Source organism: Microtus oregoni, unplaced genomic scaffold (genome assembly GCF_018167655.1).
Source record: "Microtus oregoni isolate MIOR12 unplaced genomic scaffold, Mior012 000023F_ref0000262, whole genome shotgun sequence".
NCBI classification, from domain to species: Eukaryota; Metazoa; Chordata; class Mammalia; order Rodentia; family Cricetidae; genus Microtus; species Microtus oregoni.
In genome coordinates this window covers 29452545-29466822 of record NW_024543082.1, presented here as the reverse complement: position 1 = coordinate 29466822, position 14278 = coordinate 29452545, and the positions used below count along the sequence as shown (strand labels likewise).

The window sequence follows — 14278 nt, the reverse complement described above, 5'->3', positions numbered from 1 at the left end:
AGAGGCACACAGGCATCAACTGAGGGGAGAGACAAGGGCCAGTGCTCAGTGTGGACAGTGGGTTCAAAGCTAGAACAGCATGAGCCACCAGTGGGAGGAAAGCAGGCAGGCCCTGAGCACCCTGGGCTATGGAGAGGCACTGCTGACCAGACACATTCTGAACACCCCCAGAGCTTTCTTCATAGCCTTGGGGTCTGGGGGATCTGATGGTGGTCACACAGCACTGAGGGCCTCACAGGAGGTACTGGTCTTGGTTGTAGGGGCCATAATGGAACAAACCATTTTTGAGTGCCACGGACAACACAGTGATAAAGCGTCTGGGGAAGAATGAGGAACTTGATGGATTTCTGGAGGTGACAGCTGAAGATATGAACTAGGGGAATGTGGAAAGATGGGCAAACCTGGTCATTTCCAAAACCACAATGATGTGGGATTCCCCTCTGTATGCTATGAATATGTTTTATCACCATTGGTTATTAAAGAAGCTCTTTTGGCTAATGGCTTAGTAGAGTAAAGCCAGGCAGGAAATGTGAACAGAGATATAGAGAGAAAAGGTGGAATCAAAGAAATACCATGAAGCTGCCAATGGAGAAATTTGCCAGACCCTTACTAGTAAGCCACGGCTGTGTGCCAATAAACAGATTGATAGAAATGGGTTAATTTAAGATGTAAGAGCTAGTGAAGAATACACTAGAGTCATTGGCCAGTGTTGTAATTAATACAGTTTCTGTGTGATTATTTGGGTCTTGGGCAGCCAGGAAGAAATGATCAGTCTCCACTCACATAATGGTGCATCAGTGTGGGCCAGCTATATCCACATAAATCCTGAGAGAGCTTGGAAAGGAATTCTAGAAACAAAAACAAAAACAAAACAAAACAGAGTTAAGCACAGCTTTATGGTAGTAGCATTTTGTCAGGTAGGCTCTGTTTGCTAGAAGCTAGCAGAAGCACAATTCCTTTAAGAGAAGGTTTCCTAACTCAGTGGTAGCAACAAAAACTGCATGGCTCCTTTAAGAAGGCTTCCTGGTTTGTGCTTGTTGCAGGAACAGCTCTGGCTCTTTCAGGAGGCCAAACAATTGAATGGGGTTTGTGGGCAGCATGTTGCAAGTTACTTGGTGGCAGCATGAGCCAACTGCTTCCCAGAGTAGAGGTGGTGAAGACGGCTCCCACCCTGGGGTCCCAGAGCTGGTGGTAAAGGTACCTCTGCCATATTGAAAGGCTGTGAGACAAAGCCAGCATCCAGGGCTGCTGCAAACAACCTGCTTACCATTTTGAAAGCGCTCCTAGTCAGAAAATGATTACAGGTAAGCAACAAAGACAGATTCAGACAGAAATGAACCTCTGAACGAGTCATAGTGTTTAAAAAATATACATAGGCTTGAGAGAAAGAAGAAAAAGATTATACACAGTTATAAAAGGTTTTAAAAAAATAAAACAAAGTCTTTAAAAGAGAGTATAGATAGTCATAGATTAAAAGAATAAAGAAAAATAAGCCATGTAAAGATGGAAAATATACAGAGAATCTGGATTATATATATTATTTTGTTTTCTTTGAATTGTTTTACTGTGAATAAGATAAGTATAGAGGGACATTTCATTGTATAGGCTGCTCAGCTTAACCAACATACATATTTTAAAGTTATCTTGACTTCAAAATTTGAGTCTAAGAATATGGTGTTTGGGCTGGGCAGTGGTGGTACACACCTTTAATCCTAGCATTCTGGAGGCAGAGGCAGGCAGATCTTTGTGAGTTCAAGGCCAGCCTGCTCTACAAGAGCGAGTTCCAGGACAGGCTCCAAAGCAACAGAGAAACACTGTCTCGAAAAACAACACAAAACAAAATAAAACAAAAGAAGAATATGTTGTTTGGAAGAGAGGTTCTGCTTTTGTTTCCACAGTGGAAAGAAAGCTGTGAATTTCTTACTGGCTAATATGGTTTGATCAAACAAGACGCCCTGAAGCAATGGCACAGATGGTCCAAAATCCATGACAGCTTCAGGACTGCTGGCTGAGATGGACCTACCACACAGGATATCCCATGACAGACCTGATTAACAGTGCCCCCAATCGGCAGGAAGTTGTCTAAAGAACAACTCCCAAATTCCATAAATGATTGTTTATAAATGTTTGTTTACATTTAAAGGGGGATATGTTATAGAGATGAATACTTTGCATTGGTATGGATCTTGGTTTATTGAAACAAATTTAAGGTCAATTTTGTTTTATGTATATTTCTGCCCTTGATTAAGGTATTCTTTGTATAGAAATTAAAAAATGTAATATATAATTAAAATTTGCAGATTAATAGGTAGTCATTTATAATAGTCAAACTTGTAGTCATATTAGTTAGGTTTTCTAGATATACAGAGATATATTTCAGTTAGACCAATAATCTTCAACACTTCAAAGACCTACAGAATATGGCATTTAAAACGTTTTAAGAACTTAGACTTTTTATGACAATGAGGCACATCTCCTGGTAGTACCAATCTACTTCAAGAGACAATGGGCATCAAAGAGGCTCCTTATGGAGTTTGTTAGCCATTTGGGCAAGAAACTGCTCTTGCTTGAACTGCTTGATGGTTTGCTGTATAAACTGTACTTGCAGGACCCACAGAAAAGTGATTGCTGAACTTGCCTAAAGAAGGTGAGACAGCCTTTTAAGGTTCCTGCCTAATGAAAGAGTCTGCCAGACATTCTTCAGGACACAGAAGAAAATGACTGACAAACTGCCAATATAGGAAAAACAGTCTTTGAAATTTCCTGCTTCATGAAAAAGTCTGCAAGATACTATGGTCCTGTAGGCTGAAGATGGATGCCCAAATGTTACAGAAGAACTTTGGATGACTATCCAAGTAGCAAGATGTCTCTGTCAATTCTAGAGTTTTGGAAGGTGATTACAATGCACTTCTTGTTTACTTAGATAACATTATATCCTTCTGGGGTCTTTGAAAAGTTGAAGACAGATAGTTATAAGTTTCCTTAGTATGATAAAAGATAAATTAGATATGATGAAACTTTAGACTCACAAAGATAGGACAAATGATAAAATATTTTCCTTAATTTTCCAAATGTAAATGGACTAAATATTGTAACTATAATTCTTGCTTGATACCTGTTTTGTTATATGTATTTATTAACTTTGAACATACTTTATTCATCTATTTCCTTATTAAAACAGTTGTCAAAAGCCTGTGTCTTCATACTTATGGTCTCCTTTAAATGTTGATGTGAGATCTTGAAGAACTCAACTTTTTTTTATTTTTATTGAGCTTTACATTTTTCTCTGCTCCCCTCCCTTCCTCTCCCCTACTCTTCAACCCTCTCCCATGGTCCCCATCCTCCCAATTTACTCAGGAGATCTTGTCTTTTTCTACTTTCTATGTAGATTAGCTCCATGTATGTCTCTCTTAGAGTCCTCATTGTTGTCTAGGTTTTCTGGGATTGTGATTTGTAGGCTGATTTTCTTTGCTTTATATTTAAAAACCACTTATGAGTGAGTACATATGGTAATTGTCTTTCTGAGTCTGGGTTACCTCACTCAAAATGATGTTTTCTAGCTCCATCCATTTGTCTGCAAATTACAATGTCATTATTTTTTCTGCTGTGTAGTATTCCACTGTGTAAATGTACCATATTTTTCTTATTCATTCTTTGGTTTAGAGGAACTTAGGTTTTTCCATGTTCTGGCTATGACAAACAATGCTGCTATGAACATAGTTGAGCACATGGCCTTGTGGCATGGTTGACCATCCTTTGGATATATACCCAAGTGGTATTGCTGAGTCTTGAGGAAGGTTGTTTCCTAGTTTTCTGAGAAATCACCATACTGATACAAAGGGGCCGTACCAGCTTGCTTTCCCACCAGCAATGCAGAAGTGTTCCCTCTACCCTACAACCTCTCCAGCATAAGATGTCATCAGTGTTTTTGATCTTTCTTGGCCATTCTTACCGGTCTAAGAAGGAATCTCAGAGTTATTTTGATTTGCATTTCTCTGATGACTAAGGATGTTGAGAATTTACTTAAGTGTCTTTCAGCCATTTTAGATTCCTCTGTTGAGAGTTCTCTGTATAGGTCTGTACATTGTTCTATTGGATTATTTGTTCTTTTGATGACCAATTTCTTGAGTTCTTTGTATATTTTGGAGCTCAGACCTCTGTCTGATGTAGGGTTAGTGAAGATCTTTTCCCATTCTGTAGGCTGTCATTTTGTCTTGTTGACCATGTCCTTTGCTTTACAGAAGTTTTTCAGTTTCAGAAGGTCCCATTTATTAATTGTTTCTCTCAGTGTCTGTACTACTGGAGTTATATTTAGGAAGTGGCCTCCTGTGCCAATGCATTCAAGTGTACTTCCCAATTTTTCTTCTATGAGGATCAATGTGACTAGCTTTATGTTTAAGTCTTTGATCCATTTGGACTTGAGTTTGTGCAAGGTGATAAATATGGATCTATTTTCATTCTTCTACATGTTCATATCCAGTTATGCCAGCACCACTTGTTGAATATGCTTTCTTTTTTCCATTTGATTTTTTTAAAAGATTTATTTTGTTTACAGTGTTCTGTCTGCATGTGTGCCTGTAGGACAGAAGAGGGCACCAGATTTCTTTACAGATGGTTGTGAGCCATCAGGTGGTTGCTGGGAATTGAACTCAGGGCCTCTGGAAGAACAATCAGTGGTCTTACCCTCTGAGCCATCTCTCCTGCCCCATTTGATATTTTTTTTTCTTCTTTGTCAAAATCAGGTGTTCGAAAGTATGTGAATTAATACCTCGGTCTTTAATTCTGTTCCATTGGTCATCCTGTCTGTTTTTATGTCAATACCAGACTGTTTTCAGTACTGTAGCTCTGTCGTAGTGTTTGAAGTCAGGGACTGTGATGCCTCCAGAAATTCTTCTATTGTTCAGGATTGTTTTGGCCATCTTGGGTTTTTTGCTTTTCCATATGAAGTTGAGTACCATTCTATTGAGGTCTGTGAAGAATTATGCTGGGATTTTGATGGGCATTGCATTGAATCTATAGATGGCTTTTGTTAAGATTGCCATTTTTACTATGTTAATTCTACCTACCCAAGAGCATGGGAGATCTTTCTACTTTCTGGTGTCTTCTTCAATTTCTTTCTTCAAAGATTTAAAGTTCTTGTCATACAATTCTTTTTTTAAAAATATTTATTTATTTATTTGTTATATATACAATATTCTGTCTGTGTGTATGTCAGGCCAGAAGAGGGCACCAGACCTCATTACAAATGGTTGTGAGCCACCATGTGGTTGCTGGGAATTGAACTCAGGACCTTTGGAAGAGTAGGCAATGCTCTTAACCACTGAGCCATCTCTCCAGCCCCTTGTCATACAATTCTGCCACTTGTTTGGTTAGAGTTACTTTGAGATATTTTATTCTATTTGTGGCTATTGTGAAGGGTGATGTTTCTCTGATTTCTTTCTCAGCCCATTTATCATCTGTGTACAGGAGGGCTACTGATTTTTTGAGTTAATCTTGTATTTTGCTACATTACTGAAAGTGTTTATGATTCACTGGCTCAGTCCTGCTCCTGTGGAGTTTGCTGCCTCAGGTCTGCTTTGGCCTAGGTAACTAGTTCTGTTTTGTTATATTTAATTTTACTATGTTAAAGTTAAAACTTTCTTTTTTCTATAGACATAAAAGGGGAGATAATTTGGGATTCCCCTCTATATGCTATGAATATGTTTTTATTACCACTGGTTATTAAAGAAATTGTTTTGGCCAATGGTTTAGTAAAGCCAGTCAGGAAATCCAAACAGAAATAAAGAAAGTAGGCAGAGTCAAAGATGATGCCATGTAGCTGCTCAAGGAGAAAGATGCCAGACCCTTACTAGTAAGCCACAGCCTTGTGCCAGATGAATAGAAATGTGTTTGTTTAAGATATAAGAGCTAGCTAGGAATAAGCTGGAGTCATTGGCCAAACAGTGTTGTCATTAATACAGTTTCTGCGTGATTAGTTACGTCTTGGGTGGTTAGTAATGAACACGCAGTCTCCATGTACACCACTCAGGATGTCATGTAGGAAATAGGTCTTGGTCTAAGATGATGCTAGGAGCTCAGCTGTACATTGAATGAATAAAGGGCCGCACTGCTGTCTGAGTGTGAGGACAGTGGCTAGAGGGCAAGGTCTGTGTGGGGATAGGTCAGTCTTTAATCCAATGAAGAACAGCAAAACACAGATCCTGCACTGAAGCACGATTAATAAAAACTCCGGGTCAGAAACTGGGGTTTGAGCTGAAGATCTGAAAAGCAAAACAGCCAGCCACTGGCTTTTACCTTGACCTCAGTCTGAAATGGTGATCCTGCCTTCCAGAATCTCAGAACGAGATCGTCTCTGAGAGCTGTCTTGCCCCATCTTATATCCCTCTCTAGGGCTGGGATCAAAGGTGTGCACCACCGGGATTAAAGGCATGTGCCACCCAATCTCTATGGCAACTAGGGTGGCTACTGAGATTAAAGGTGTGTGTTACCAGAATCTGGTCTGTAAGGCTGACCAGTGGGACTGTTTACTCAGATTTTCAGACAGTATTTATTAAAATACATTTGAAATGCCACTGTATCGGGTTTCCTGTGACTGCAATATCCAAGATGGATCTATATCATAATGTTCTACCCATGGTATATTAGAAGTAGCTCCTAGCCTGGCCAGCAGCTCCATTTCCTTCTGAAAGGAAGGGTCTATCTGCGAGCTAAGCTCCAGGCTTCATACAAGTGAACAACTACCAGTGTTGGGATGGATTCAAATCCCACCTGCGTGAAACAAGCTATGCCTAAACAAGCAGTTCTTGGGTTTCGAAGCCTGTTTTCTTCAAGGAGCCTCTGGAGACACAAGTGGGTCTGTGCTGCGGCAAAGGGTACTCTCACCCATGTGTTCGTGGAAGTGAGAGAGTGAGCATGTCAGCAGGGAGGAGCAAGTTGCTGGGGTCTGAGGCAGCTTATGCACTCCCATGTTTCCAGGGTTCAGTCTCAGGAGAGTCAGTCCCTGAAATGGGAATGGGATGCAAGGCTTAGATGGAAGGCTGCTTTCAGCCAGACCAGCATGTTCATTTTAACCTGTCATTGCAGATCTGGGGTGCCTGATGTACTCAAGTCATACAGAAACAGGTGAGAGAAGCTAATGACCCAGTTCATTCTTTTTCTTTGGGGTCTAGTTTTCATTGTATGTGGAACGAGAATTAATAGATATGCATGTAAAGATTTGTGTATTAAGTATCCACAGCCCCCCAACAGCTAAGGTACACAGTACTCAGAGGCTTCTGTAGTCATAGTTCAAGGGAACACACCTCGTGCTACTGTTTTTTTTTTTTTGTTGTTGTTGTTTTGTTTTTCGAGACAGGGTTTCTCTGTAGCTTTGGAGCCTGTCCTGGAACTCCCTTTGTAGACCAGGTTGGCCTCGAACTCACAGAGATCCGCCTCTCTCTGCCTCCCGAGTTCTGGGACTAAAGGCGTGTGCCACCACCACCCGGCGTGCTACTGGTTTTAAATTGGTAAAAAAAAAATAAATAAATAAATAAAAAATAATAATAAAAAGGAAAGCAAGGGAGTCAAGCAATGCATAGCAGGACTATGTTTCCTTCAGGGAGTTCCCAAGCAAGAAATCTGTGAAGATGAAATCTCAGTTTCAATGGAGAGACCTGGATGTTGGAGATTCCAAGAAAACAAGATATCCTCCCAGAAGAGCCACAGGTACTGGCTGGGTGAAACTGCAAATAAAGAAGGAGCTGTTCTAGCCACTGGCACACAGGCAATGTCTTCGTAAGCCCCAGATGCTAGATATGGGGCTACAGGGGCCAACATTTACCCTCTGGTCTGGTATGTCCTTGCTATCTTATCTCCCAGGTAATTCGGTCCAAGCTAAGGCCAAGCTTTTATAATTAATGACGGATCTGTGTCGTTATTGGGAGCTGGTTGGGGGACAGAGAAAGACCTGTTACAATGCAGCTTTACTCTTTCATATCAAAGAGGCTGCCTTGAATCTCAGTAGACACTTTGCAACAGTGAAGTTGTGAAGATCCGGGACTCTGATAGTTGAATGTAGTTGCATTTATGAGGTAGTCAAGAGTGGAAGGGGACCAGGAACACAAATGCTACGGTTCAAATCTGCAGTCTCCCACAGACTCATGGGAAAAACTACTATCATAAGTTCCTAACACTACAGAAGGAGCTGCTCCGGCCACCCAACCTTCTCTGACAAGAGGGACTGTGTCATGTGAAACCGGGAGCTCAGGTAAGCCCTCCTTTAAGTTCTGTCAGGTATCTTCAGATGTACCATGTGGTACCTCATGGTGCTAGTGCGTCAGCTGTGGAAATAATACAGGCTTCCTTATCTCTCCTACTGGTATATCCAAAGTCTGCTCTGAATGTAAAGGGATATACAGGCTTGGATCCACAAGTCTTACCAGCAGGGGAGCTACCTGCTACCAGATGCTAAGATACGTGAAATGTAGTCCTGACGGTTCAGCTCCTTAGAGGACTGAAAATAAAGGCATTTCACGGCTTTAAAAAAGAGCTTGATATGGTGGTGCTGCCTGTAATTATAGTATATGGAGGTACACACAGGGGGACTGAAGGTTCAGAGTTTAAAGCCAGCCTGGGCTACATGAGACTCTGCCTCAAAACAAACATAAAACCCACAGGGACAAATTAGAACACACCATCTAATATTTGATCAGTATCAGTAAGGGACCATCTGAGACCATAGGCCCACGGAAAAGCTTTGCCTGGTGCCCATCTTCTGATCTCAGCTTTACAAAGAAGCTCATATGTACTTTCTCTGTTGCCATCTGTAACTCTTGGGGAAGTTTCCAACACTCAGTATCTCAGAGTATTTCAAATGGTCCAAACATATTCTCAGGCCTGCAGGGAAATGAGAACATCACCCACAACAGGAATTAAAGCCATTCTCAACGGTTACCAGGCACAGCTTCTTCACGGGCAGGAGAGCAGAGGGCCAGCAATTGAAAAACACAGGTCACAGCACCTTTATTCACCATCATACAAACAGATGTGACATGAAACACCCGTCGAGTTGCAGAATGGTCTTCACGGCCCTCAAAACCTATGTGAGCCCCAGGTGCTACCTCCGACTCTGTATACTGAATGAGAATGGTGTGAAGGACAAAAGATCTGCCTTCCACGAGGGCATTCTGCAGAGGGCTTTCACGGTACAGACCCTTTTCCTGAGACCATATCACTTGCTAACACCACCCTAGAGGGTGGAGCCCTGTGCTCCAACTGTGAGTTTTATCCTGTCATGACATGTGACCCTACAACATTACCATTCACAAGGTTTAAGCAAATTCCCATTATACATTTATTTATGTGAACCCAGACAGTCACAGGGCTTATTGAACACATAACTATGCACCTGCCCACCTTAAACCAGTTTAAAAAAAAAAAAAAGAGTTCTCACCAACCAACCATGTTTATGATGTATGTGGGGCAGCTGGAGTGTGGAGGAGATGCCTTTGTTTTACAGTTCAGTCTGCAGAGTAGCTGTAACCATGCTAAGACAACCTGCTTGCCCCAGTCAGTGACTCTGGTAAGACCATGTGTCACAAAGCTGGTTTTATCTGAGCTCCTGCTTACTACAGCAGAAGCAGGTGCCTCCGTGTGTGTAAACAGTGGCAGCAGGGGAGACTACACAACCTAAGCTCTGTCTTTCAACAGGATTTGACAGCCTGACTGGAGGCACAAAAACACCTCTTTATAAAATAAAAATGTGATTTCAAAAGTGTTTATTTCATAGGGAAGAGAATAAAAGCCAAATGTTAGTAAGTGTCTGACTAAGCTCAATGGTCGTTTGGGCTCAGCTTGTTCATCTTTGAGAGGCTGTAGAGGCAAAGAGGAACTGTGGACTGCCCACTGCTTCCGTAGCTTCCTACACTAGTTATATTTATTTGGAAAATGAAGGCAATATTTTAGAAAACAGTTTACCCTTCGCCCAAGTTCATCTGATAAGGGTACTGTATACAAAGCAGTTAATTACACACATAAATAACATAAAATAACTCATAAATTAAGCAGTTCAAGAATCTCCCACCACACCAACAACTGAGAGGTGAGACTGGCCTGTGTGGATGGAGAGGGTGTGGGCCAAGTAATCCACAGACCAGCAGGACCTGTCTGAGTGACATCTCTTCCTTAGGCTCCAACTGTATAACACAAGCTCTAGCCCTATCCTCAAAGCTTGCTCTCTGGAAGGAGATGCTGAGAGAGTAGCATCTCGTCTGACACCAGGCTGACTGCAGTTTCCTTTGCCCTGCTGGTTAGCTGCCAGGGTCTCTGCAGGGCAGCTGCCCACATCCGGCTATAACTAGGAAACACTGGACCAAGGACAAAGTAAGGCAAGTTTGTCTTCAACCTCTTCTTTTGTATGATATTAAAAACTGGTAAGAAGAGCAAGACCAGACTCCTCTCCTCTAACCTTGTCTCTTTGCGTCCCTGTGCTGGGACTGTGGACACCATGATGACAACCTGATCTATCGCTCGGGATAGTACAGGTGCTGCCATGTCTCCCCCAGAGCTGGGTGAGGCCAGCTTACCTTCACTGGGTTTCTTAAATCACTAGCTACACTTCTCTCCTGTAGAGCTGAACTCCTCCATTTCATAGGAAATTGGTAGTCAGACATAAACACCTTTGGAATTAAGGCTTACACAGAAAGAAAACGTGAGTTCACTCCCCATCCTCCATTCAGGGGTGTGGCTAAGCTGCAATGTAATACGTATGTTTGGATGGCAGAGTCCTGAGATGGCTCTGAGGAGCATTAGGATCTGAGCATGAGGGTTCACTTTGCACACAACTGTGTGTGCCCTCACACAAGGCACCTGTGCACAAGACAGGGACCAACACCCTACAGTGCAAACGACTTTATCATATTAAAATAAATCAATATTGGCCACAAGAGGGCCATAATACATAAAGTGGTTATGAAATAAAATGAACAGACTGTTCCCAAGATGCTTTTTGTGCCTGACCTAGGGACCTCCCATGAAGGTCATGAAACTTCTCATACAAGGCCTCAGGTCACAGCCCTGTGACAAACAAATTGAGACTTCAGAGGAAGAACTACTTGACTTCTTTGTCCCTGCTTGTGAATTCAGGAGCAAAGAGAAACCTGGGTTTACTTCTGTGTGCTGCCTGAGAAGGCTACCCATGTTTCTGTATTATCACTGGAGTGCTAAAGAAAACAGATCAAATCTCCCTGGTCCTAGGGATATCACACCTACTTCTAGGACCCTGCTGTGTCCCTGAGCCCCATGACAACTGCAGACCTCTGAGGGTGACACTGTGGTCTGGCCAGACAGCACCACCTAGGGGAAGCACATGGTGTAACTCCAGAGTGCTTTAAGCTCCTGCCGGTCAAAGGCCATGTCACCAGCTGAGGTGGTAACTTTGCAATGCTAGCCCAACCTCAGTGATCCTGTCATGTACATACTCTTCCTGTTTGGTACCCAGCAAATAAACCTCTAGGCTGCAGAGCCCTCCCTGAAGCTCAGCCAGCTCTGCAGCTGCATGATCAGTAGCTGTACATCTGTTGCTGTTCATTTTGTACCTGGGGTTGCACTGCCTGTGGCGGGGCTGCAGGAGCCTGTGGTGGCTGTAACACGTCCGTCTGGGGCACGGCCCGCCATGTGAGTGGATGCTGCTCACTAAGTTGGTTCCCCAGGGGTGTGATGGAGTTCACCAGTGTGGTAAGGTTGATGAAGTGGGCCACTGACTGAGGGTTTGAGGCTTCTGGCTGTGGGTGGATCTGGACATCATTTTGGCGGTTGTGCAACATGGCGGAGCCACTGACTGTGTCAAAGGTCACAGTCAGGATGGAGTTGTCCAGCTGTAGCTGGCGTTCAGGGTTGGTAAGGTGTCCGACAGCCACTGGCTGTAGACTGGTAAACTGAGTCCCAGCTGTAGTGGTGATGGGGGTCACGGTGATGTTGGTCAGGCCAACAGAGCTCGATGGAGTAGTCACATTGGGGTCCCCTAGGGTCACCACCACCTGCAAGAGTCACATAGAAAAAGAGACAATGAATTATTTCTGAAAAAAGAAGGCAGAACACCCCACAGTACCTTCCTGCTGGAGGTCACGGTGTGTGATGGAATTGCATGCTCAGGCAGAAGAGCTAAAGCAAGGCCTCCACTGGGAAAAGCAGAACACAGCGTCCTAGGAGAATTATACCAGTGGAAAAGAGAAAGGAAATTTGGAAAGTTCTCAGAGGCAATGCTGGGATGGGAAAATCAAATGAATGTCACTGGCCAGAACAAAGAGTGAAGTGTGCCCAGAGTTGAGGAGGACGGTTCAGTTGACAAAGTGCTGGCTGCTGATTCATGAGGACCTGCATGCTACCCCAGTACCAACATGAAAGCCAGGTGCAGCAGCAGAGGCAAGAGTCAGATCACAATATAGCGAGTAAAGCAAGTCTGAAAATCCAGGAAGCCAACACTTTACCTTCATCTACCCTCTGACCTGCCTGTCTTGTGGCCCAGTAAAACCTGCGTAGCTATGGAGGCGCCACAGCTGTGGCTTCCTCATACCTAGTGCTGAAAGGCGAGACGGACGCAATCCAGCTTACTGCAGACTCACCACCCACAAATACGAGGCAGAAGTGGGGTCACACAGACAAAGGGACAGAAGATAAGCAAAGCAGAGACTGCACAGAGAGGCCAGCTCAGTGGCTCGCGGCGTCCAGTTCCTGCTCCTTGACAGGCCCCCTGGGGCACCCAATTGGGAACTGCTAACGTGTCACGCTGTTATTGACACGGCATGTATGGTCAGGAGGCCACAGGGGGCACAGCTTCACGAGACAATGCCTACATGGAAAGTGAGAGCTGGAACCATGGTGCACACCCACATACCCAGAGGAGCTGCCCCTGCAGAGGTGGCTGTCACCTCATACACAAAGGCACCAACCAACCTGTTGGATACTCTGCACAGCAGAATTTGTCTCATCACCCACACTGCCTGTGAACTCTGGCTCCTTTTCGGGGTATTCGCTGAAGGTAGTGTCCTCGGGCACTGGAGCCCCGGCCTCCTCATCTGGTTTCTGCTTTCTCTTGTGGCTGCGCTTGGCAGCCTTCCCATGTTTCCCTTCTGCCAGCTCCTCCTGCTCCAGGCCCAGTGCAGGCTGTAAGGAGATTGGCGTTAGTAACCACCACGACAGTGGGCTACGTCTGGATGGATCATTCACTCCTTTACAACCCACGGCATCAAGCTGTCACAGGAAGTGGCTATTTTGTGTTCAAACAGAAACATCGTTAGAGGAGAAGTATTTCCCTTGAGGGGAGTTCAGCTCAAAGAAAGGGCTTGTGAGCCACTATCCACAGCAGGAACGACACTGGACGTAAACACTTGATTAAAACCATGCAGGCATGGGGGTAAGGGGAGATGGGGAGAGAAAAGGGAGAAGGGGAGGATGGGGGGAACTTGGGGAAAAAGGAGAATTGGGATAAAGGAAGGTTGGATAGGGGAGCACGGAAGCACAATTCTTAGTTAAGGGAGCCACCTTAGGGTTGGCAAGAGACTTGAACCTAGAGTGGCTCCCAGGTGCCCAAGCCGAGATCCCCAGTTAGTTCCTTGGGCAGCTGAGGATAGGGAACCTGAAATGACCCTATCCTATAGCAATACTGATGAATATCTTGCATATCATCATAGAACCTTCATCTGGTGATGGATGGAGATAGAGACAGAGACCCACACTGGAGCACTGGACTGAGCTCCCAGGGTCCCAATGAGGAGCAGAAGGAGGGAGAACATGAGCAAAGAAGTCGGGACCACGAGGGGTGCACCCACCCTCACATGTGAATTGCCAAGCACATAAACAGCTCACAGAGGGGCTAGATGTGAATTCTATCCATTCCATAAGACATGGCCACCTGAACTTATAGGACACTCATCACTCAAGTCAAAGCACTTGGGTACAGACATCCTAAACACAGTGTAACGTACTCTGTGACTAAAAATAAAAAAGTGCCATAAAAATATTCAGTATATCCAGACAAGATGGTGCATATGCCTGGGATTTTAGCACTTGAGAGGCAGAGGCAGGAGTTCAAGGCTAGTCTTTGCTATACAGCAGGCTCAAGATCAACCTAGACTATATGAGATCCTATCTCAAAAAAAAAAAAAAAGAATTGAGTAAAAGTTCCTTTAAAATCTAGATTTGGCCTGGTATGGTGGTACACATTTTAATCCCAGCACCGGGGAAGCAGAGGCAGGTGGAGCTCTGTGAGTTCAAGGCCAGTGTGGTCTACATAGAGCTCCAG

General features: G+C 43.9%; 1 protein-coding gene across 1 annotated transcript in view; it reads right to left on the bottom strand.

The window, feature by feature from the left end:
- Positions 1–743: 743 nt before the first annotated feature.
- Positions 744–14278, bottom strand: part of Prdm15 (PR/SET domain 15) — a 71385-nt gene continuing 57850 nt past the window's right edge. The window contains exons 23-25 of the mRNA XM_041673384.1: positions 12931–13140; positions 11574–12014; positions 744–848 (exon numbers count right to left, since the gene is read on the bottom strand). Of these exons, the coding sequence (XP_041529318.1) occupies positions 795–848; positions 11574–12014; positions 12931–13140 (705 nt within the window). The 3' untranslated portion in view covers positions 744–794. The remainder of the gene's footprint in view (positions 849–11573; positions 12015–12930; positions 13141–14278) is intronic.